This window comes from Trachemys scripta, chromosome 3 (genome assembly GCF_013100865.1).
Source record: "Trachemys scripta elegans isolate TJP31775 chromosome 3, CAS_Tse_1.0, whole genome shotgun sequence".
NCBI lineage: Eukaryota > Metazoa > Chordata > Testudines > Emydidae > Trachemys > Trachemys scripta.
In genome coordinates, this window is record NC_048300.1 from 84,721,082 (window position 1) to 84,744,813 (window position 23,732).

A 23,732-nucleotide genomic window follows, 5' to 3' on the forward strand; every position below is an offset into this window, starting at 1 on the left:
TGCGTCTTCTCTCTTATTAGAACCTGATTTTATGGGAGGGAAGTGTTAGAATATATTTTAAAGCAAATTTTGGTTTAATTTAAGTTTCAGAGCGGTTCATCAGTTTGATGTTTGTTCTTGTTGATAGCTCCTGCTAGTATAAAGGAGTTTTGTCTAACTTACTTGAGTGTTTGAGTTGTATGTTTAACCTCGGTTTGAAGTTACATTAGGAAAAGCAGATAGTTGCCATCCTGAGGTGTTCTTTGCAAACATGCTTTCCTGCTGGGGGATTTATTGCTCTTGTGCTGTGTATTTACTGAAATGTGTGAAGAGACAAAGTTCACACTAAAAAAAGAAATGTCTTTCACTGCATATTTCACGATTCTTATTGTTGCCTGATGATAGACGTTTCTTACCAATTTCTGAACACACATCCCATCACGGATTTTAACTTTGGCCATTTTTTTCTTAGCAAATGCTGCATGTGACTTCTATTCCAAATCACTATATAGAGGGGAGGGGAAAAAAAAAAAATCAAAAAAGACAATCTCTTCAGTCTTCTGAGATTAGCAGGAGAAAGTAATTTAGACATAAAAGAGAGTTAAAAGACAAGTGAAAGGGATCGAGAACAAAGTAAGGCACAGAAGTAAGGTGCAGCAGCCACATGAAGATACGGTTCTAATGTAAGCACAAACCTTCCAAAGTGCTTCTGAAGGTAGAAAGAATTACAGAGGGAAAACTCACAGCCTGTGATACAACAACGCAGGTTTAAAGAGAAGGTCAGGAGTCAGTTCCTGCTCTCCTGTCTCACACAAGTAATCCCATTGACTTCACTGAGACAAATCACAAAGGATAAGACAAGTGAGATTTAGCTCCAAATGTTACTTTGTGTAACTACAAGTTTTGTTCACGCTGAACTGAAACAGAGTCTTATGGAATCACTTCCCTATTTTAGTCTCATTGAGATCAAGAGCTCACAGTGAGGACCAAACATTGAAAGAGGAGTCATCAGCTTAGAGCAAGAAACTGGGTTTTACTTGTAGCTCTGACACTGACTGCTGTGTGTATGGTCATGTCTACACTTACCGGGGGGATCCACATTGCTGAGATCGGGGAGATTTAGTGGGTCTAATGAAGGCCCACGAAATCAACTGCAGAGTGCTCTCCGGTCAACTCCGGTACTCCACCGGAACAAGAGGAGTAAGGGAAGTCAACTGGAGAGTGTCTCCGATCGACGCAGCACAGTGTAGACACCGCAGTAAGTCAACTTAAGCTACATCAACTCCGGCTACATTATTTATATAGCTGGAGTAGCATAAATTACGTCAACTTACCCCAGTAACGTAGACGAGGCCTGACTTGCATTTACTCGGAGTAATAACGTGTCCCTCCCTTGCTGGCATGGTATGAGGCTTAGCTGCTTAGTGTAGGTAAAATGTTTTGAGCACCCTAGATGGAAGGAGCTACAGGAGTACAACTTTTAAAAGTTATTAATATCTCTGCTTCCAGACAGTGAAGTAGAGTCTGGACTTTGGGAGAATGATAGAAATGAGTGGACACAGACCTCAGATATTTTTTCCCAGTCTAATTTTATTTAGAGTGTACACAGTTCCTATTCTTGCCTTTAGCAAAGTTGGAGAAAAGAGCAAAAGCAGCAGTGAAAGTTTACACACAGTTAACCACACTTCAGGGCTCCAGCAAAACATCCGTCTGTGTTCAAACTACTATTACTCTAGTTACTATTTCTCTCGGGTATTGCTTCCAACTGCTGCATCTCTGGCTTGGTCTAGGTTAAGAAACTATTCCTAACGTTTCCCCACACTGGTGGCAGGAGCAGGAACTCTAGTGTAGACAAAAGCAGGCAGCAGCATTTTATGCACCATATCTAGGCAGGATTAGATCACACAACGCTCATCTACTGTAGCCTGCTCACTGTTGCTACTGATACTGGTGCTAGCAAAAGTTGGAAACTTTAGAGAAAAAAGGCTTGTGTAGACACAGCCCCTGTGTCTTTCCCTTATCCCGATAACAGTGAAGTCCTTCGTGAAGAATGTGTGCATGGCCTGTCGCTCAAAAATCATTACCTTCAGATAGGCCAAATGGCCCTGGATGTTGGGCTGATACATTGCCCCCACCCGCTTAGGTGGTGCCAAGTCATCTGGCATTGTTTTGCGCCTTGTCTAAACTATGAACGTTACCTGTAGCTAACAACTGGTGTCAGCAATGGGTGTATCTGCACTGGTGCTGGACACAGTTTAGCTGCCAGTGCAGTCCAGGATAAACCACATTCAGCAGCCGAGCTCAAAGCCTGCTCTTTTAGCCCCCGTTTCACAAATGGCTGTGCTTGCAGGCCTTGTTGGCACTAGGAGCATTTACAAAAAAAAGAGTCTGCCAGACTATTACAGGGTTCAAAGAAGAACTAGATAGATTTATGGAGGACACTGTCCATCAATGGCTATTAGCCAGGATGGGCAGGGATGGTGTCCCTAGCCTCGGTTTGTCAGAAGCTGGGAATGGGTGACAGCCCAGGTAATCAAGTGATCCATCCCCTATTCATTTTCCCTGACGCACCTAGCACTGGCCACTGTTGGAAGACTGGATACTGGGCTAGATGGACCTTTGGTCTGACCCACTATGGTTGTTCTTATTGCCAATATCAGTTCAGCTGAATCAGTGTTAGTAACACAGGGAGCCCTAGTGTAGACAGTTTTCAGCACTGTGTCATCTAACCCTGCTCAGAGCAAGTCTGATCAGTTTGGGACCCACAAAAATAGCGTTGGCAGCCAACAGACTTCCAGTGATGCTAGAGCTGGTTGAGAAATGTTCTTAGGGTGGACAAGGTGTCACAGTGTGCTCAGCACCACTACACCCATTGTTAACAATGGAGCATTTTCAGAGTATAGACAAGGTCATTTTATCCCATTACCTTTGCAAGGAACTCCTGCCTTTGAGACAATGAGGTTATTATATACACAAGTGCCTTAAGCTCTGAGTTGTTGAGCTTAACAAACAGAACGCAGGATGTGCCTTAAATACAATTTATTGTTACAAATATATAACCAAATTTTCAGACCTGTTCCCTAAGTTTTGGTGCCTCAATTTGAAACACTGAGGGCCTGATTTTTCCAAGGTGCTGTAGCTCCCAAGCCCCTTTGAGAAGTCAAGCCCTGTATGTGTCTGTCCACATGGAAGAGGGTGACCAGATAGCACGTGAAAAGTCAGGACGGGATGGGGGTTCAAGCACCTATAAGAGTCAAAGCCCCACATATCGGGACTGTCCCTATAAAATCGGAACATCTGGTATGTGAAATAGGATGGTGTTTAGGACCCTGAGGTTTAGTTGGAGTTTTAATGGAGCCCAACTTGCCACACTGCTGAATTAGACTCCTACAGAATACAGATGTCTTTCTCCTCCCAATCAACATTTTGTTCTGAAATATTTTTAAATGATCTGAAATGCAGGAAATTGCACCTAGTAGTTCAAACATTTTAGGGGCAGGGGAGGGGAGTTAACTCCTGGACCCACCCCTCTTTTGTTTCTTCCCAATTTCCTACAGCCTTCTTCTGCTTCCCTAGCTCAGGTCTGCAGTCAGTGCTTTTCCCTTTAGAGAAGAGGTGTCTCAGACTAATCTAACATCCCATCCTGAGTGCATCAGGAAGCAATATGCCTCAGATGAACAAATCTCTCATTCCTCTGGATGGAAATCTAGACAAAAGTTATTTCAGAAAGCTTAAGCAGAGCAAATGAAACGGCTGTATATAATTTAAGAGATGTACTTAAATTTTCATGAGAAACTGAAAAGAAGTAAAATTAAACATAATATTGGATTGAGCCATGGCTGTCCCTCACCTTAGTCTCTTTATGTAGCTCCCTGGAAATTAAAAAGTGCTGTTTGTACAACTGCCTTCTATTGATCAGGTTATAAAAACCACAAGTGAGTGAAAGCTCTGAAAAAAGAAAATCTAATATAAGGATGTGGGAGACATGAAAAGGCAGCTAGACACTACATGCTGGTAATAAAAAGTTGGAAATATTTGTGGGCATGAAGGGGAGCTGGTGAATAGAGGAGATACAAACATCTTCTAGGGAGCTGAGAAATACTCATTAAAAAAAGCTGGAAATAAAGGATTCAGTGTTTGCTTTTATTAAAAAAATAACTCATTTGTCCTTGAGTTATACTCATGCTACAGAACAGACCACCGCAAATAATATACTAGCTAAAAACTTAAAACTACCGCTAAGAAAGAGTCCTAACTAGTATATTTAGGCACTGATCTGGTCTCCCAGTTGCTTATGTGGTCAGGATCTGGCCCTTCAAGGCAACCAGAGCCTAGTAAGGCGTTTTGGGTTTTTTTAAACTATACTTAGGATTTAAAAACAAACAGCTGAAATTTAGTAGTTTAGTTTCCTTTTCTAAAATGAGGATTTATTTTTTCCTTCTACTGATAAGGGAGAACCCTTATTAATGAGGCCTCTGTGGTAGTTACACTTGTTGCTGTCACGCTATAAGAGATGTGCACATTTCTCCCCCCCCCCAAAAAGAGGGTTTAACTACTTTGTAGATCCATAAAGATATTTCACAGAGAAAGCTTTATTCAGCTGGAGCTCTTAAGCCTCCTTTGTGAAATGTTGTGGTATTTTGTGAGATATGTGGCCTTTGCAGTACACGTGATATTGTTAGGCTGCTAAGCATTCAAGTTCAAGGGCTTTATTTTCCAGATACTTTTAAATCAATTAAGTTGGTTGGCAATATTGGATGCACTTTAAAAGGAGGGGGAAATAAAAAGACACCCCCCCCCAAAATATCTGACTCCTGCACAGCTAGCTTGATTCTGGTCTTTAAAGAGCCACCACACTAGATTTATTTATTTATTTTAAAAGAGGTTCATTCTTCTGGAATGTTTCAGTGGGTTTTTCCTTCTTCATTGGAAACATTCTTTTAATGTGGGTGGGATTTCCATCAGAACTCTAACAACCCCTCCACCCCACACACCTTGTTTCTTGGCTGTTGAATATGCATACACACACACACACACACACACACACACCCATCCCTTTATGGCAATACAATTCTTCGTGGATTTTTTTTCCTGACTGTTGCATTTTTACAGGCTTGTACACCCAAGTCAGATGGGGAGGTTGGGGTGGGGGTGGGAAGTGGACAAAAGGCCTTTTAAAAAGCAATCTTTTAGAATGCTCTTATTGTGCCCTTAATTGCATCAAACTACATGTGGGCTTGATTATATATGGACATAGTTTTAGCTGTAGGTTGGTTTTAACTAAGCCAAACATATTTTAGGCCAAAGCACTGCACATCAGCAGAAAAAAGCTTTAGTCACATTACTCCCGTAAGTAATAACGCATAGAAAGCAATAATTGGATGCAAGAAGTTTAGAGCAGATGTTCCCTCACTTCGATTCTTGAGGCAGTAAAGTAGCAATTTCTACTTTTGTAACAGCCACAAATGATTCAGTGTTATTAAAAAAAAAAGTTTCGAGCACTGAGTTCTTCGAGCAAATAGCTGAGAAATAAAACCAACACTGAAATGCTGTATTGAACAGTAAGACTTCCAAGCTTTTTTCCAAGAGTACTTTAGAAAAGATATAGGTTTTACCATTGGCGTTGCAATAACTGAGTTAAGCTTTATTTGTCTTAGATACACCTATTATTCATAACTCTGTGAAAGTTTTATTTTCCTGAGAGGAGGGGAAAATTTAGCCTTCCAATTGCTGTTAATGGCAGCATTAAAGTAATTGCCCTGAGCATCCCATTGCATACTGGAGAATTTCATATAATGGTTCTGTAGGCGACTTCATAGATTTCACTCTCCAGAACCTTTGCCTGCTGCCTAGGTTCCTGAGGCTGGAGATCACAATTACAATTCACAAAAACATCTCTCGAGCTCATAGAAAATGAGGAAAGGGGACAGTCCAGACGCCACTGAAATCTAAGGTAATTGACAATGACCAACAGGAGCAGGATCCAGCCCAGAAGGAGAAAACGATGAATACATTGAAAAAATTTCTTTATTCTATTATTGGCAGAGCTTAGCAAGGCCCTACACTCAACTTGAAAGTGTCCTTCTACTTCCCTGTAATATGAGAATACGTGATCAAGAAAAAAAAATAAAGATCAGGGAATGTTCTAGGCATGAAAGGACAGAATCCTATTGCTTGTAGTGAAAACTGGACAACCAGAACAGGGAGACATGCACAGAGAGCCCTTTCATTGGGTTAGCAGACCCAGCAGCTCCTACTACTGCTGTAATGTTTATAACTCAAAGAATTGTTATAGATGGATGGCACCCATTAATATCGGTCTCCCAGTAGAACGATAGCCCCCATCTCAGCTCTGCCCATTGTCCCAGTGCAGTTTAAAATGCTGATACTCTCAAGGACTTATTTTCCAATCAGAAAGAAAAAAAATGGCAAGGGAAAGGGGACACTCAGAATCCCTGGCATGGGGCAGGGGGGAAATGGGGTACAGTGTTATGGGGAAAGAGGGACATGCAGGCCACAGCTCCTAGCATGTGGGGAGACAAGGGGAGTACACAGAGTCCCTGCTAGTGTGGGGAGGGGTGTGGAACAGGAGGCACACAGAGTTCCTGGTATAAGGGAGATGATGGGGGTATGGTGGGTTACAAGGAGTGTCTGAAGTAGAAGGGGATAAAGGGAGCTTGTGCAGGGGGAGGGGTTGTAAATGGGCGGGGGGGGGGGAGGTTGAATTCAAGGCACCTCTGGCACGTGCAATGAGTTCAAGCTACAGCAACAGCCAAGTGTGGGACCGTCTAGTCATCTTTTTATTGAACAGGTTCTAGTCTAGGCTCTTAAGTAAATCTCACACCCTAGTAAAGTAAAACAATTACAAGAATATAACTAGTAGGGACTAGTCTTCACAGCCCCTATATTTATACATGCATCCGACGAAGTGGGTATTTGCCCACAAAAGCTCATGCTCCAATACATCTGTTAGTCTATAAGGTGCCACAGGACTCTTCGCTATATTTATACTGAAACTCTGTACAATAGCATACAAGGGTAAATAATCTTGATTAAAGAAAAGAAAAAAGAGACACCCCCCTCCCCATGCTAAATGATGAAACATAATGACCATAAGCAATATTAAAAAAAACTCTCTCGGTGGTGGAAGAGTCAAGTGAATAAACCACCACACAGAAAACGTTTCTGTGAGAACTGAAAAGAAAATGACACCTCAGGCAACCCATGAACACAAGTGATTTGCTACAAAAGGACGCGTTCATTCAACACGCACTGCATCAGTTAATCAGTGCACGTGATTCACATACCATTGGCTAGCTGCTCAATACATGGTATCCCACCACCTGGCAATATAACATGATACTGGAGGTCTCAAGCTGGCCATCAGGACTGGCTCTGGCTTTTTTGCTGCCCCAAGCAAAAAACAACCTGCGGTGCAGCCGAAGCAGCAAAGCAGGAAAAAAAAAAAAAAAAAACCTGCAGGGCGGCCGGAGCCAGGGTGCAGGGGGACTCCCTGCGCTGCAGACGTGTCCCCGCTAGCGAGGGGGTGGGGGGGGGAAGAGAGGAGAGCGGGGGGAGAGAGAATAGGGGGGCGGCCAGGGCTTCAGCAGGGCGCTCGCCTCATGGCCCTGACCGCTGCGCTGCCTGCCGGGAGGGCTCTGCACTGCTCCGGTCGGCAGGGAGGGAAGGACACGGTCTGCCCTGCTGGGCTTGCTACAGACCTGGCACTGGCTGGGGCAGACAGAGTGCACAGCCCTCTCCCAGCAGAGCGCTCCGCTCCTCCACGCCCCCTACAGGGCGGCCAGATCAGTGAACCGGAAATTAAAAAAAAAAAAAAAGAGTGGCTGTGTTGCCCTAGGATTGGGTGGAATGCCACCCCGAAGAATCTGCCGCCCCAAGCACCAGCTTGCTCAGCTGGTGCCTGGAGCCGGCCCTGTTGGCCATAACATTTTTTAGGGATCTAGTGTAGGCACAAGACTAGGACTTAGAGGCCAATCCTGAATACGGCAGGGATGAGCTAAACACCAACATAGAGATGTTCCCTACTCCGTTTGCTAGGATTCTATGGGCCAAGTTGTCCCTGACCACAGGAAGACAAACTTACTTCACCTCTAAGAAATCTTAATGCCCTGTCCCTTTTGTTGGGAGAGATTTATGGCAGCACTGAGGGTATGATACTTCTATCCCCAAAGGGCCTGGTGTGGCTCAGAACAGCTCCATGCATGATATTTGGGCCATTACTGCAAAGTGCTGCTCCCCTCAGCATGTTTATTCCAGTCCCCATACCTCAGCAAAACAGCTGCTATTTCTCCCTCACCCTCAGACACGTCTAGGCCTTCATTGTGGTAGAAACAACAGAAGGCAAGTCTTGCAGAAATGTTCTGCTTTAACTAATGCCAAGAGCCGCTCTGCATCACCCACCCCAAAGCATCAGCCACCTCCCCATGCTCTCGCCATGCAGTGAAAACTGCAGAGGAAAAGTCTTTGCCTCTGTAATTTTTCCCCCTACAGCCACTCACTTTCATGGCTGCAGGTCAGTGCCCCTTCTTCCATCCCCTCCACTTGCTGTTTGGTTCAGTGTAGCACAGCGGAGACCCAGTGCATGGAGCATTGAGAGAGACACAGGCCACACCCAGAGATACGGGGGCTAACACTTGATAGGGAGCTGGGTAGAAACTAAGTCATTGCCTGTAAGCCTGGCCCTGGGGAGTGGAAAGACTGTGGCCTGACTGGTTTCAGAGTAGCAGCCGTGTTAGACTGTGGCCTGACTGTGCTTTTGCAAGATTACGCATTGGGGAAGCGTTAGGAGGAGTTACCCTTTTCTTGTTGTAACTTGGCAGTTGCTGTCTGGGTGGGAGGCCAAGGTGTTCAAGTCCTTGTCCCACAAACTTAAAGCCAGGGCCATCACTAACTTCTTAGCATGCAAGTTACGGTGGGTCTTTATGGGAACTAATTGCATAGAACAACCTCATCACCACCTGGCTGCATCGCTGAAAACCGTGCAGGGGCCCCAACTAGCGCTGTTTGGGAATTTTCAGATGAAAATGACTTTCATTGGAAAAATTCCAATTTGTGGAGGCTAAGCTGTTGTGCAGAAACATCTCTAGTTTGACAATCTCTGAAACCAAATGCAGGATCCAGACAGAAGCCTGCCTGGTTTCCTGCTATCTCACCTGGTGGGCTGCTGAGCCTAGGCTTACAGGGTTCACAGCTCTGGGTAGCCCCCACTATACAGGCTATCTGAGGACACCAGGGCTTCAAGGTTCCTAGCTGCCACAAAGCTAGATGCTGGGAGCTCCAGTTCTAGCCAGTGCTTGGCTTACAGTTCCATGGCAGGGAGTCTGGAAGCCCTGAGAATCCTGGTTTAAACTAGGTCTTTCTGGCTTCTAGGCTCACTGCGGCTGCTGCAGAGGTAGGAGCTTGGGTGTCCTGTGGCAGGGTGCAAGAGGCCTTGGCTCCAGGGCTGTCCCACCATGCTGACTGCCCAAGGGCCAGGGACCCCAGGACTTCGGAGGTGGTGATGACTATGCATTGAAAGTGTAGATCACACCACTTATCTGGCCTTTTTCCTTGTTCTCCAGGGCTATTTTTGAGACCCGAGCAACACATTTTTGGTCCGGATTTAATTATTTCACTGCTGTGTAATTTTATACAGGAATCACTAGGTCACTACAAGCCCTCGTCTGAATGCAGTCCTCCTGGTATAAAAGGTGCTTCTACTAGTATAGCTTATTCCTGTAAATGCATACAAGTAAACTATACCCGTACAAGCACCTTTATACTGATATCACAGCCTTCACATTAGGGCATTGCACCACATTACCTTTATTGGTTTCTAAATGAACACCGGCATAGCGGTGCAAAAACAAAAAAAAACAGTAGACAAGCCCTGAAAGTGATGTGCATTTCCTTCCCCTGTGGCATAAAACAGAATAGGGGATGCGTGGGGAGAAGCATACTGGCCTACTGATTAAAGTAACAGAGGGTCCTGTGGCACCTTTAAGACTAACAGAAGTATTGGGAGCATAAGCTTTCGTGGGTAAGAACCTCACTTCTTCAGTTGCAAGACATCTTGCATCTGAAGAAGTGAGGTTCTTACCCACAAAAGCTTATGCTCCCAATGCTTCTGTTAGTCTCAAAGGTGCCCCAGGACCCTCTGTTGCTTTTTACAGATTCAGACTAACACGGCTACCCCTCTGATACTTGGCCTACTGATTATCACCCTCCCTGTCCAGCTGCCTCAACTTTAGTGACAGCTTTTTCACACAATTTGCATCAGAATACTGGCATGGTTGGCATTTACTCGTCATGTCTTGCTGTATCAATCTACTAAAAAAACATACTATATTCGGTTTCAAACTAGGTAATAAGTGATTGTTATAAGAGCCAGTGTCATTAGAATCTGATTACAAACAGACCTACATTTTTTCCCTGTTTTTCCATGTGCTCCTGTTCACCCCATTCCACCCCAACCAAGATAATTAATCTTTACCTACTTGTGCTTCTCCACTGAATCATGATAAGATGATTTTGTGTTGCTCACACTGTTAAGGTACCAGGATTAGTTCCCATTTCATAGGTTTTAGTAGTTGTTCCAACACGCTATGGTTAGCGAGACCACAGCATTTTAGTTTGAGGTCTAAAATTTTCTCTTGCTTGTGTGTGCTGAGATGGGCCCCCATAGACAAACTGCAGCACTAAGGGTGTGGCCTGAAGAATGTTTATTGCAGTGTCCTAGCTAGCATTGCCTCTGATCACTTCCAATGCCTGTCCAGTGAGTGCTCCGATTCTTCTACAACCGGAGGCTTTATATGAGGGGCTCGTCACAGAAACTTGTGCAACATCTTTTCTCTCCCTCATGCTCTCCCCCACACCACCCCTTTGAGAAACAGGAATTGAAGGCTCACTAGACCTGCAAGCCTCATATTCTGAGCTGACTTAGAGCAGAAACTTCTGTTTAGAATGGGGAAGTGCAAATGTTCCAGTGGCTTGAACACAACTTTGAAACATTCTGACGCTGATCTATGCTTTAAACACTAACTGTGTTTTATTTCTCAAGTGCAAATAGTTTTATAAACAGGATCCTCAAGCACTACATACTCTAAACAGTATGCAAGCTGTCTAGCTTGCTCCTAGAATTTTTTAAAATTAAGTAGCTGTAGGATTAGATACTGAATGATCAACTTAGACCCATAAGGGGACATTCAGCACAGTGTTATACTTGAAATTAACATTTAAAAACATTTTTTCACTCTCTGAAAGCACAGATTGCTCACATCTAGTGCAAACAATGCCCCTGCATTAGCGCATTAGGACATTGAAAGCATCAGAGAAACTGACAAGGAAGCCATTCTGGATTCAGGGTGTGACCTAGCATGGCAGGGGCCTGGGACCCCCTTTTTTCCCCCAGGACAGGAATCAGTGCTCCCCTGCCCACAGGAGAGGCAGAGGTTGCTAGGGCGAGGACTTTCCCCAGCAACTGAATATCTGCTTGGCTGGGGTCCACCATACTCCATTTCTCCTACAACCTGTCAAAAGCCTATTGTGGGGAGGAAGAGGTGTAGAGTTTGCAGGAGATCTAGAATAAGAAGTCTGGCAGTTTAGAGCCACTGAGATACACAAGGCAGCTCACCTGTCAGCGCTATGATTTCAGTGGGCTCAGCTAGTGGTCACTACACAAGTCACATTTTTCAATGTTATCTTCACAAGCATGAAAACTATAAACTTACCTTTTTAAAAAAATGAAAGCAGAGAGTCTGATATAATCACATGACTCCAGGAATTAGGGCCATAGACAGGGCTCAATAGTGTTTATGCTTTAATCCAGCCCTAGGGGTTGAGTCCTTTTAGCACCATTAAGCCCACACCCCAAATTTTTAGGAGCGCAACAACCTGTTCAGTTTTAAGTCCATATAGAGATGTCATCCATCCCAGGTGGATCAGATCTACCTGTGAAAGACTTATCCCATCCATCCTTGTCTCAGAGAGTTATGTAGGTAAAAAGCCAAATCCACAGCTGAGTCTTTTCTACATTAGTCATTTTTTACCTTGAGTTAATTGATTGCCAATTAACCTGAGTTACTTAACAGGGCTAGAAAGGTAATCTGGACACTCCCCAAATGTTTGTTCCAGAATACAAAGGGATTGTGGTTTACCTTGTAGCCTAGGGTCCACACCAGCCTTTACAACTTTTACCTCCTTTAAGCTAATTGGCAACAAACTTGAGGTAAAAAAACTTTACTGTTGACCTGGTCTAAATCCATGTAGTAACTGGCCTCACTGATGCTGTGCTTATTTACAACAGCTGAAGATCTGGCTGAGGCTGTTTGATAATTATATTCCATTAGAAATTGTCGCTAGGCTAACTGTATGTCAGTGCTGCATCTATATGAACGGGTGAATGCAGGAGCTCAATTTTCCATTTTTATGTATAAATTCCATCTCTTGATAGCAGTAAACCAACTAGGGAGTGTATTTGAAGGTCATACCATTACTGAAGTGCTTTAAATCACTTGGCCTTTGGTCTTGTGCTTTATAAAGCACTTTGAGTTATGCTATAATTGCCCAGAAACACACTGCCTGTCATGCTTAAAGGTACATTTGTCAGGGTTGGCAGCCCCACAATTTGATTTACCTTCCTAAAATGATTTTCCAAAATGGTTTAATTTTTAAAGTTCCTGGGTTCCCAACTTCCATGATTTTGTCATGAGTCTAGTGATAGTTGATGTTTTTCTCAAAGCCCAATCACCCAGATTCATGAGGATCTCAGCTTTCATGAAAAAAGTAAGTTTCTAGCCCTCATGTTGACATAGACAAGCTTGAAAATGTGACCCAGGTGCAGCTTAAAAGATCAGAAAGTAGAAGACAAACACAATGAGCCCAAAATTTGTAATTAACCCTCCCCCCCAACAAAAACAACCTCATGATTTTTGAATGAGTGGGTGTGGCAATACTGAAGTTCATGTAATTCTTTATTGATGTACTTTATATCTATGTATTTAAATTAATAAAATCAATTCCAAAAGCCTCATTACATGCAAGGCTATGAAAACAACCTGCTATGGAGATGCAAGGGTGACAACAACTTATTTAGTGAGGAAACTTACAAACAATTATAAACTATAAACAATTAAAAAAAGATGTTAAGAGCTATGAAAAATACTAGTGTCCTTTTTATATAAACAACTCTGCAATGTTTGGTTAATATAGAACTTTGTTTTGGGATATATAATACATATACAAGGAGCTAATAGAGGAGGTATCTGAGCCTCTAACTATTATCTTTGGAAAATCATGGGAGACGGAGAGATTCCAGAAGACTGGAAAAGGGCAAATATAGTGCCCATCTATAATAAGGGAAATAAAAACAACCCAGGAAACTACAGACCAGTTAGTTTAACTTCTGTGCCAGGGAAGATAATGGAGCAAGTAATTAAGGAAATCATCTGCAAACACTTGGAAGGTGGTAAGGTGATAGGGAATAGCCAGCATGGATTTGTAAAGAACAAATCATGTCAAACCAATCTGATAGCTTTCTTTGATAGCATAACGAGTCTTGTGGATAAGGGAGAAGCTGTGGATGTGGTATACCTAGACTTTAGAAAGGCATTTGATACGGTCTCACATGATATTCTTATCGATAAACTAGGCAAATACAATTTAGATGGGGCTACTATAAGGTGGGTGCATAACTGGCTGGATAACCGTACTCAGAGCGTTGTTATTAATGGTTCCCAATCCTGCTGGAAAGGCATAATGAGTGGGGTTCCGCAGGGGTCTGTTTTGGGACTGGCTCCGTTCAATATCTTATTAATGACTTAGATATTGGCATAGAAAGTACGCTTATTAAGTTTACGGATGATACCAAACTGGGAGGGATTGCAACTGCTTTGGAGGACAGGGTCATAATTCAAAATGATCAGGACATATTGGAGAAATGGTCTGAGTTAAACAGGATGAAGTTTAACAAAGACAAATGCAAAGTGCTCCGCTTAGGAAGAAAAAATCAGTTTCACACATACAGAATGGGAAGAGACTGTCTAGGAAGGAGTACGGCAGAAAGGGATCTAGGGGTTATAGTGGACCACAAGCTAAATATGAGTCAACAGTGTGATGCTGTTGCAAAAAAAGCAAACATGATCCTGGGATGTATTAACAGGTGTGTTGTGAGCAAGACACGAGAAGTCATTCTTCCGCTCTACTCTGCTCTGGTTAGGCCTCAGCTGGAGTATTGTGTCCAGTTCTGGGCGCCGCATTTCAAGAAAGATGTGGAGAAATTGGAAAGGGTCCAGAGAAGAGCAACAAGAATGATTAAAGGTCTTGAGAACATGACCTATGAAGGAAGGCTGAAAGAATTGGGTTTGTTTAGTTTGGAAAGGAGAAGACTGAGAGGGGACATGATAGCAGTTTTCAGGTATCTAAAAGGGTGTCATAAGGAGGAGAGAGAAAACTTGTTCACCTTAGCCTCTAAGGATAGAACAAGAAGCAATGGGCTTAAACTGCAGCAAGGGAGGTCTAGGTTGGACATTAGGAAAAAGTTCCTAACTGTCAGGGTGGTTAAACACTGGAATAAATTGCCTAGAAAGGTTGTGGAATCTCCATCTCTGGAGATATTTAAGAGTAGGTTAGATAAATGTCTATCAGGGATGGTCTAGACAGTATTTGGTCCTGCCATGCGGGCAGGGGACTGGACTCGATGACCTCTCGAGCTCCCTTCCAGTCCTAGAATCTATGAATCTATGAATCTATATTCGCCTTATCCCAGCTGATAAATTTGAGATTTTTTTTTAAAACGACTCTCACATGTTATATTTTCCTAAATAAGAACCCAAACTACATAAAAAGGAAAACACCTGGAAACCCATATCATGAGTGAGGAAGAAACATTAATTAATTTTTATCACAGAGCTTTATAATGGACTGTAGAAAGTTTCCTACTGTAATTGGTATATACATTCAACAGTTTTATTGTATATCAGAGCACATCATTTTGCTCAGCTGCTGGAGAGGCATTGCTGAACTTTCTTTTCCATCACAAACACCTATTAAGCAGTCAGCATAAACTCTTCTTGTTACAACCCCTGGCATCACCCCCATGGAAAGTGGACACAGAACAGCAATTGCTGAATTGTGTATGAAAATTATAGTTTTATTGTCTACACAACTGAAGGTTTAACTCTGACTTCTGCTCCAGTCAGCTCTGTTATAAAGAAGTAATTCTTTCGCAGAACAAATAAGCACAGTACACCATTGTAATCTAAGGAACAGGCACTATTTATGTATTGGAAAGACTTGTTCACAACAGTGCTAGCAGTTTAATGGTCCAGAAGCCACTACTTTAGCAGCTGTAGAGGAAGAAAGCATGAACAACACGATATTATACAGAATTGGTTATAGCCTTTGAGAATACAAATGGAATCATCCCGTTGACACAACTGTCCTATCTGTTAGTTTAACAAGCACGACTGATAGGTAGGGACCATGTATTTAATGTTGATATAAGCGTCTTCTCCACCATAGCGCTCAAAAGCTTCCAGTGTCTCTTGAATCAAATCTCCAATATTTTCACGCTTCTGCTGGCTGTAGTCAATACCGTCTCCTGAATTCACTGGTTAATAAAAACAAAATACAACATCATGTTAGAGTTTTCCTTGTAGCTTTCTGAAAACACGACATAGCTAAATAGAATTGCTGGTCAATCACAATAACTTCACTGCAATCTTTATCCTGTGACATATAATGTTCCAGGATTTATATATATGAAATTCTATTTATCCATTCATCATCCATCCTGTTTCCATTGAACTTGTCAATATCGTCTAAAATATATTTGTAATGTGCCCATTATCTTAGTATCTAGGTGCTAATCTGGATTTTAAAAATATAGAAAACAAATTTTATTAACATCCACAGGCGTTGTCTCTGGAGACAGTCTCATAGCTAGTCAGTAACATCTTAAGACCATTACTGCTTCATTTCATAGTGACAGTTGGGACAAAATGCAATTGCCAGATATATAAATGCTTATCTCTGAAAAGCTAGGGTCTGCTGTGGTAGATGAAATCCTTAGTGGGACGCTTTTTTGGGACTGTTCCATGCTAAATACCAGATCCACATGCCTACAGTGTTTCAGATAGTGGAGCTCAAAGAGGGGGTGTCACTTGGCCAAAGAGATATATTTGGAGCACAACACACCACTCAATCTACTTCTACTCCCTGAAAAATGTGTTACATTAAGTTAATGTCAAGAGGACAAATTAGTCTAGCTCCTAGACAGAACAACAACTGTCACGGCCTTCTTTAACCTGGAGCAGGTTGAGAACTGGCTGTGTTGTTTATTTGTGCACAAACAGCACATTAGCTAATGTAAAGAGCTCAGTGTAAACTGCTGCACAAAAGTTTTAAAAATGCAAAACAGTGATGGATAATTCTGCTCCCAGGGATTTTAAGAGAGATTTAAAGGGGAAAAATGTATTGCAATTTGCCAGAAAACAGCACTTCAAAATCTCCAAAGATCCGACTCTCTCAGCATGAATATTCTCCAAAACGTACATCAACAATAATTTGTTAAGGACACTGGATGGCTTAGGGAATTGTCAATGGGCTCTAGTCCAGCCAGGATACAAAGTCACTGGTAGTGGTTACTATCTGATGCTTGTTTGGTGGTCCATGGGAAATTAGTTAGTGGCCTCACTCCAGTTATTAGTGGACAAGTATCTACATCATATAATTCAGCATCTCAAATAATACTATCTGGCCATTTTGTTGACAGGCTTAGCGGACAGGCCAAGGATACAATTATCAAGGACACTGAAACAACTTCACACTGCTAGAGACAAGGGTTCCTTTCAGGTCAGGACTAAGGCACATTAAAAGGGTGGGCCAGGTTTTACTGCTGCCGTATCTGCAGTGCCTGTTCTTCAGAGTGCAGATCTATAAGGCCCCAATCCAGAAAAGCACTTAGCCACATGCTTAGTTTTAAGCACATTAATTCAATGGGACCACTTACATATTTAAATTTAAGCATCATTCATGCTTAAGTGTTTTTCTGAATTTGGGCCCAAATGACTCCTAGAGCTAGATCTGGATTCTGGATTTCTGTAGTTCTTACAGAGAGAAATTGGTAAAAATTTCACAGCCCTGTACACATGCAGAGATCAGCTGAACAGTGGTTATGTGAAAAATCATTGTAATGGTAGAAATTTGATCCTAGAGAACTGCTAACACTCTGTTACAGTTATATGTATAACAATTTATCAACCTTGTAAACTCTTATGCGTTATTTATTTGCAAAATGTTGTATAAAATTATGGCATGTAAAGACAAGTATTCTCATCTGAAAGATATGATGATGGCTCCCTTTTAAAAAAAATCATAACTCTCTATCTGATTACATGAGTGATTTCAGAACACATTTGTGACACCACGACTATGGAAATGGCTATGATGTTAGAAATAATGGACTATACCATCATGTGGAAGACAGCAACCTAGTATTGCAGCAGATTGTTTTAATTTACACAAAATGGGTTGTCAACCAGCAATGGTAAGAAAGAAAGAAAGAAAGAAAGAAAGCAAGCATTACAAATCAAATGGTGTTTTGGTTAAATATGCTTTTATCTAACAAAAAAGGCCTTAGATTGATGGTAGCACTTCATCTATGAAGAGAACTGTACTGCCAACATTCCTGACAGCGCCTGAAGGTATTTGTGATTTCATTAGCTGCAACAGGGGAAGCCCTGAACTTACGTCTTGGCCAGGGCTGGCTGCAGGTACCAGCTTCTCAAGCAGGTGCTTGGGGCGGCTGCTCCGGAGAGGGGCGGCAGGTCCAGGTATTTGGCGGCAATTCGGCGGATGGTCCCTCACGCCGTCTGGGAGTGAAGGACCTCCCACCGAATTACCGCCACAGATTGTGATCGTGGCTTTTTTTAGATTGTGACTTTTTGTTTTGTTTTGTTTTGGCTGCTTGGGGCAGCCAAAACCCTGGAGCCGGCCCTTGTCTTGGCAGATAAGTAAACGAATTATTGATTTTCAAATTGTTTGCTAAAATCTGTAATTTTTAATCCTACATTCTCTTTGATAATGAGCTTAAACAGCTTTCATATGTCTTAAAAAAGTCCATTCAAAATGCCATAATATTGAAGTAACAGTGATATATCACAAAGTGGGAGATCTGGATTAGGTCTCCAGAGGATGACTATGCACTTCAGTTGTGGTGGGGGCAGGATGTATATCTCAGCTGTTTCCTGTGCAGAAGAATTTGTAGAAGCGTTCAATACTGGGACAAGATGTGTAAAATATTTCCTAGATTAAACAGCTTGGAGGTTTGATTAAAAAGTACCTGATAGGGTTAGGCAATGATAAGGGAAACAGTATGCAAGGGATTGCTGAGGTGATGTGCAGACTATCATTACAAAAAAATTTCATCAGATATGCACAACCTGTGCAAGGTTGATATCCTCAAGACAGTCATTGTCCACTCTAATTTCAAGACACAGCTTACAAATGACTATACCAAAAAAGTTATTGCAGCATTGAAGTAATCTGCTAAGTACCACAATAGCCATCCTACATAGCTATAGGAATTAGCAAATCTTTCAGACAAATAAAGTAATGATTAACCTAACAGGACAATATCCACCCTAGCATTTGTCAACACTAGATGGATGAGCCAGACTGATTTCCTAAGCACACCTCAGGCTAAATACCTAGTCATAATAATGATGAGTACTTGGAAAAAAATTGCTACCAAATTACAGCAGTCTCAGTATGTCCTTCTCCGGTTTAACTTTATTTCACTGTTGGCTTGTATATGGAGCCCATGTTGTCAGCCACAGAAATGCTGCATATGCGATGTGTGAACATGGATGGATCTGATTCATGCTCTTTAAGAAGCTGTTCTTTGCAACAGTAATCAACAAGAAGGAAATGTTAGAAAGCACATTTGTCATACTATGATGTCAAAGCGAAATGTCTGGCAGATTCAGCATGGATCAAGAAATCTTGTCCTTAGAGAAAATGTTGTTATTTGTATAGAACATGCATACTGAAGGAATACTAAGATTTCAGGTCTAGAGGACTGGAATTGGGAAAATATTTTTTAATTCCTTTCCTGGATCAAAAAAATAGTTTCTCTGCCTCCTAAGCTCTGTACAACAGTATATGATACTCAAAGGTGAACTGAAAGGCTTTTTACCTGTCAAGAACTGCTTTAGTTGATGAAATCACTAGAACAAAGATATGCAGGAGTGGCATTCCTTACACTGCTCTAGTGAGCAGGGCCGGCTCCAGGGTTTTGGCCGCCCCAAGCCAATTGCGGCAGCAATTCGGCGGGAGGTCCTTCGCTCCGACGCGGAGTGAGGGACCATCCGCCGAATTGCCGCTAAATACCTGGACGTGCCGCCCCTCTCCGGAGCAGCCGCCCCAAGCACCTGCTTGACAAGCTGGTGCCTGGAGCCGGCCCTGCTAGTGAGGCCATCTGCTGTAGCAGGGGAAACACAGAGCTCTGAAGGCCTCAATACAGGTCTGGGGAGGAGAGTAAAGGAGGATGTGAAGTTTGCTTTAAAATGTATTTGAGGCTAGACATGATTCGTATCCTATTCTTTAGTATCCTGAAACAGGATACTAAAGTATTATTTGACAGGTTTCAGAGTAGCAGCTGTGTTAGTCTGTATCCACAAAAAGAACAGGAGTACTTGTGGCACCTTAGAGACTAACAAATTTATTAGAGCATAAGCTTTTATGGGCTACAGCCCACTTCTTCAGATGCTGTAGCCCACGAAAGCTTATGCTCTAATAAATTTGTTAGTCTCTAAGGTGCCACAAGTACTCCTGTTCTTTTTAAAGTATTATTTGTTTTCCAGTTTATTTAATTTCAGCTCATTTTTAAGTTTCGGAGAGTTAGTATTACAAATACAAATATTAAAATCACGACATATTAAAGAAGGAAAAGCAAAAAAATCTCTTAAAGTGTTAAGGATTGAGTATATGAGGGCAATCGCCATGTCCCGAGGGGAACCAATTTGTAAGATTCAATCTGATCTACTCTTCTCTCTGGGAGTTCTTTAGAATCTTAAAGTGTACTAAAAATTCTTTTAGTTTACTAGTGCTCTCTTTTAGGCAGACCTGGTCTCCTTCTATTCAAGGTGTTTTAATCTGCTGGATGTACTGAAGCGCCTCTATGTAAATCAATGGTACTAAAGCTTGCCATTGACAATGACTGTTTCCAAGGTCCGACTTCATGGACGACATGAATTAAAACTGGAATGGCTGTACAACCATAAAGGTAGAAAAGTCATAGCATTTGGAATATTAGAACTTCCCAAGATTTTAAATTCTTCAAATCTGCTCAGGTCTTGTTGAAAAGAATGAGATTCAAGCAGACAGCTGAAGAGACTTTGAAGCAGGCCCTTTACTCTGAGCTTAAACATTTTTTTTTATAACAAAGATGTGAGACTGTAGTCAAAGACCATTCAACTATTTCATTTCTAATGCACAAAAAAAGGATTTAAAATGTGTATTCTGGGATATTCTGATTCCAGCAGACATTTTTGAACAAATCAATAGTAAATAATAACAATAATACATAGCTCTATATACATTATTATATAATATATAATATATTAAATAATATATTATAACAATAATAATCAATAGTAAATAATAACAATAATACATAGCTCTTAGGTATTGGTTTTCATTCATAGATCTCCAGGCACTTTACTATAGAGGTTAAGTATCATGCTTCCCTTTTTTCATTTGAAAAAACTGAGGCACAAGGAAGTGAATTTTGCATCCTTTTGCCCAAACTCTACTTCCCTTTACCAGTTGGTGTCAATCCTTATTGCCATCTCAAATGCGATGAAGAGGGTACAATTCTAAACTACTCCTTTGCTTCACCTTGTGGCCTGGACTGTTTTAAATCATCATCGTTGTGTAGCTGGATACAGTCCATTTAATACACCTTAGGAACCTCATTTCAAGAAGTATTATCTCTATTCAATATACTGCAATATTGCTCCACCCAGTGTTCGCAGAGAGGAAAACGTAGCAAAGGTCGTGATGAAATTGCGTGATATGTCACAGCTACCATTAACTAAAGACTTGTTTAATCCACCACATGGTCATCTGCCCTCACATCGTCCATTGTGGATAAGTTTTACTGAGTGAAGAATTTACAGTAGAGGACGTGTGGCGAGCTTCATGGTCCTCAGAGAAAGAGAGAAATAATTATCTTGTCTCGGACCCCCACTCATTGTCAAACCTGGGTTTGATTTACTGCAAAGACAATGGAGCCTGCTGAACCGGTTTCGCAGCGGACATGGAATTTGTGCTGCAGCAGAATTTCGGTGGCATTTTAGCAACAGTCCACTGTCAGCGTGGGCAGTCACAAACCATGACACCTATTATGGAGGACTGCAAAATGACTCAACTTCCTGGAGGTTTTCATGCCTTGAACATCGTTGATAGGAACGCTGTGGCTTGGCTTGACTGAATTGCATACACCAAATAAATAAAATCTATATTTGCGCATGACAGAAATAAACAATTCCTTTAGCATACTGACAATAGTCTCCACTACATAAACTGAGTAATTTTGAAAGCGACTGCATATACCAATGATCAGGCACAAATTTTAGCTGTAAAGTTTAAAAAAAAAAAGTATGATTGTCTTTATCATTATTTTGCTGAGACCATAAAAAGGGACACCAACATGTTAATTTTTTTAACGTTCTGCTTTTCTTGTATTAAAAACACCTTTTAATTATTCAAGCTGAAAGTATTTTGCAAAGTTATTGGGCCAAATTCTACCCTTGAATATGCACAGAACTCCCACTGACTTCACCAGGAGCTTTAGTTGAATATCCAAAGGCAAAGCTTGGTTGCCTAATTTACTTTTCACCACTGAGGCCCATCATTTATCTTCTACAATGCTACAGTGTTTAGTTACAAACACTGCAAGGGAAAGTTTAAATCTAAGGAGAAACCAGATATGTTTGCAATTAAACAAACACCAAAACATACATACCCATGGAAACATTTTCTATTCCTCTAAAATGTATTTTAACAAAACCTTTATTTTGGGTCTAAATTTACTTGATATGGTCTCTTTAGGTATTGTATCTGCTGATACTTTCTTAATTCTTACCCTGTTTTTTTTTGCTTTAACAATAGAAAGAACCTATATTTTGTGTTGTCTTACATACGTGGCTAAATTTTAGTTTACTTCATAAATTAACATCTGTTTTTAGAATAAATATATTGTTTAGCTAAAAACAATTCTGATAGTCAATGACTTGGTGAAAGAATGGAAGAAGTAATCTGATTGGAAAGAAAACATTTGACTGACTTACGTTTTTAGTAAAGATGCAAGCCTATTGGAAATAGTTTTAACTACTTGTAAATTGCTGCTGTAAACAAATTTTTTTTTTGAAAATGAGCCAAGATAGCAGCTGTTATCACAGTTTTCCATTTCCAGGAAACATTAGCAACATCAGATGCAATCCATTCTAAGTCCAGCTTTTTTTTTTTTTTTTATTGAGACACTAAAATGAAAACCAAATCACAGATTTACTGACAAATGTTATTAGCAAACAGTCAACCAATAAAGGGAGAAACGATATTTCTAAAATTATTTATCTTTTTACGTACTTACATTTCTCTAACAAACTTTAACTTTGAAGTCTGCCCATGTTTGTACTAGTGATCAATATCATAACAAAGCAGTGTTAAATAATCTTAGATAAACAGCATGCACAACAGGGGACAGAAGCATGAAGCAGAAACCTCAGTGGCCTTGATGCACTGTTTACTGTTGCAAAATAATAAATTAGGTCACAAATCGTGCTTAAAGTGCAAAAAAGGTTGCACCATTTGGGCAGATCAGATGTTTTCCCAATTACTTTGTACAAGCTCAGTTGTATCCAAAATATCTTTTGTTTGTAGAAAAAAAGTGTTTGTGTGTGCAAAGTGGGAGTGGGTTTGCTAGCCATGAGCTGAAAATACATTTGCATATTTTTTGATGCTAACTTCTGTTCCAATTGGAGCTCAATTAATGCAAAATTCATGAAAACAATGTATAACCATACATAGACATGGAATAAGCATTATTTATTTTATAAAGTAACATGAAGCGACAAAGCAGAAAGTCCAAAATATTTTAAGGATCATTGATTTTTATTATAAACGATAATCACACAATAATCCATATTTAATAAAACCACATTAGTTCATACATAAAATAAAGATGCCCCATAATATGTCCCTCCTTTAGGAAAGCTTTTGTTCATGTATGCAAAATGCTGAAAGGAGCAGGGTCCCAGAACTGTAGGAATGGAAAGTTCAGTAATTCACGACTTAGTATTAATAGAATGTTAGGCTAGGTTTGTATACCTGTCACCATCTGTTATGGAATATGTTTAATCTTCTTTACAAAAATGAATGTAAAGTTCAAGGGCCCAATCCTGCATAACTCGCATGATTAAGAGCCTCTGACTTCAGTGAGAGATTTGGAATTTCACTGACTGCAGAAGTGGGCCCAGTATGGTCATTATAATGTAACCATAGAAAAAGAAGTTAAAGAAATAAATTGTTCCATGAGCATTAGTCTGAGTCCTGTGACAAAAATGAAGAAACTGGTTAAGTGTGCCTAAAATTGCCGGTTTATCCCTTTTTTACTGTTCCCTAAAGAAGTGGACTGAAAAGAAACTTTAGGACCGTGGAGGGTGCTTAAAGATAGAGAAGGAGATGAGTGT

General features: G+C 41.1%; 1 protein-coding gene across 4 annotated transcripts in view; it reads right to left on the reverse strand.

Annotated features, from left to right (window-relative positions):
• Positions 1-15,228: 15,228 nt before the first annotated feature.
• Positions 15,229-23,732, reverse strand: part of PACRG (parkin coregulated) — a 445,241-nt gene continuing 436,737 nt past the window's right edge. For all 4 annotated transcript variants that reach the window (XM_034765269.1, XM_034765266.1, XM_034765265.1 and 1 more), the window contains one exon: positions 15,229-15,586. In XM_034765269.1, the coding sequence (XP_034621160.1) occupies positions 15,426-15,586 (161 nt within the window). In that variant the 3' untranslated portion in view covers positions 15,229-15,425. The remainder of the gene's footprint in view (positions 15,587-23,732) is intronic.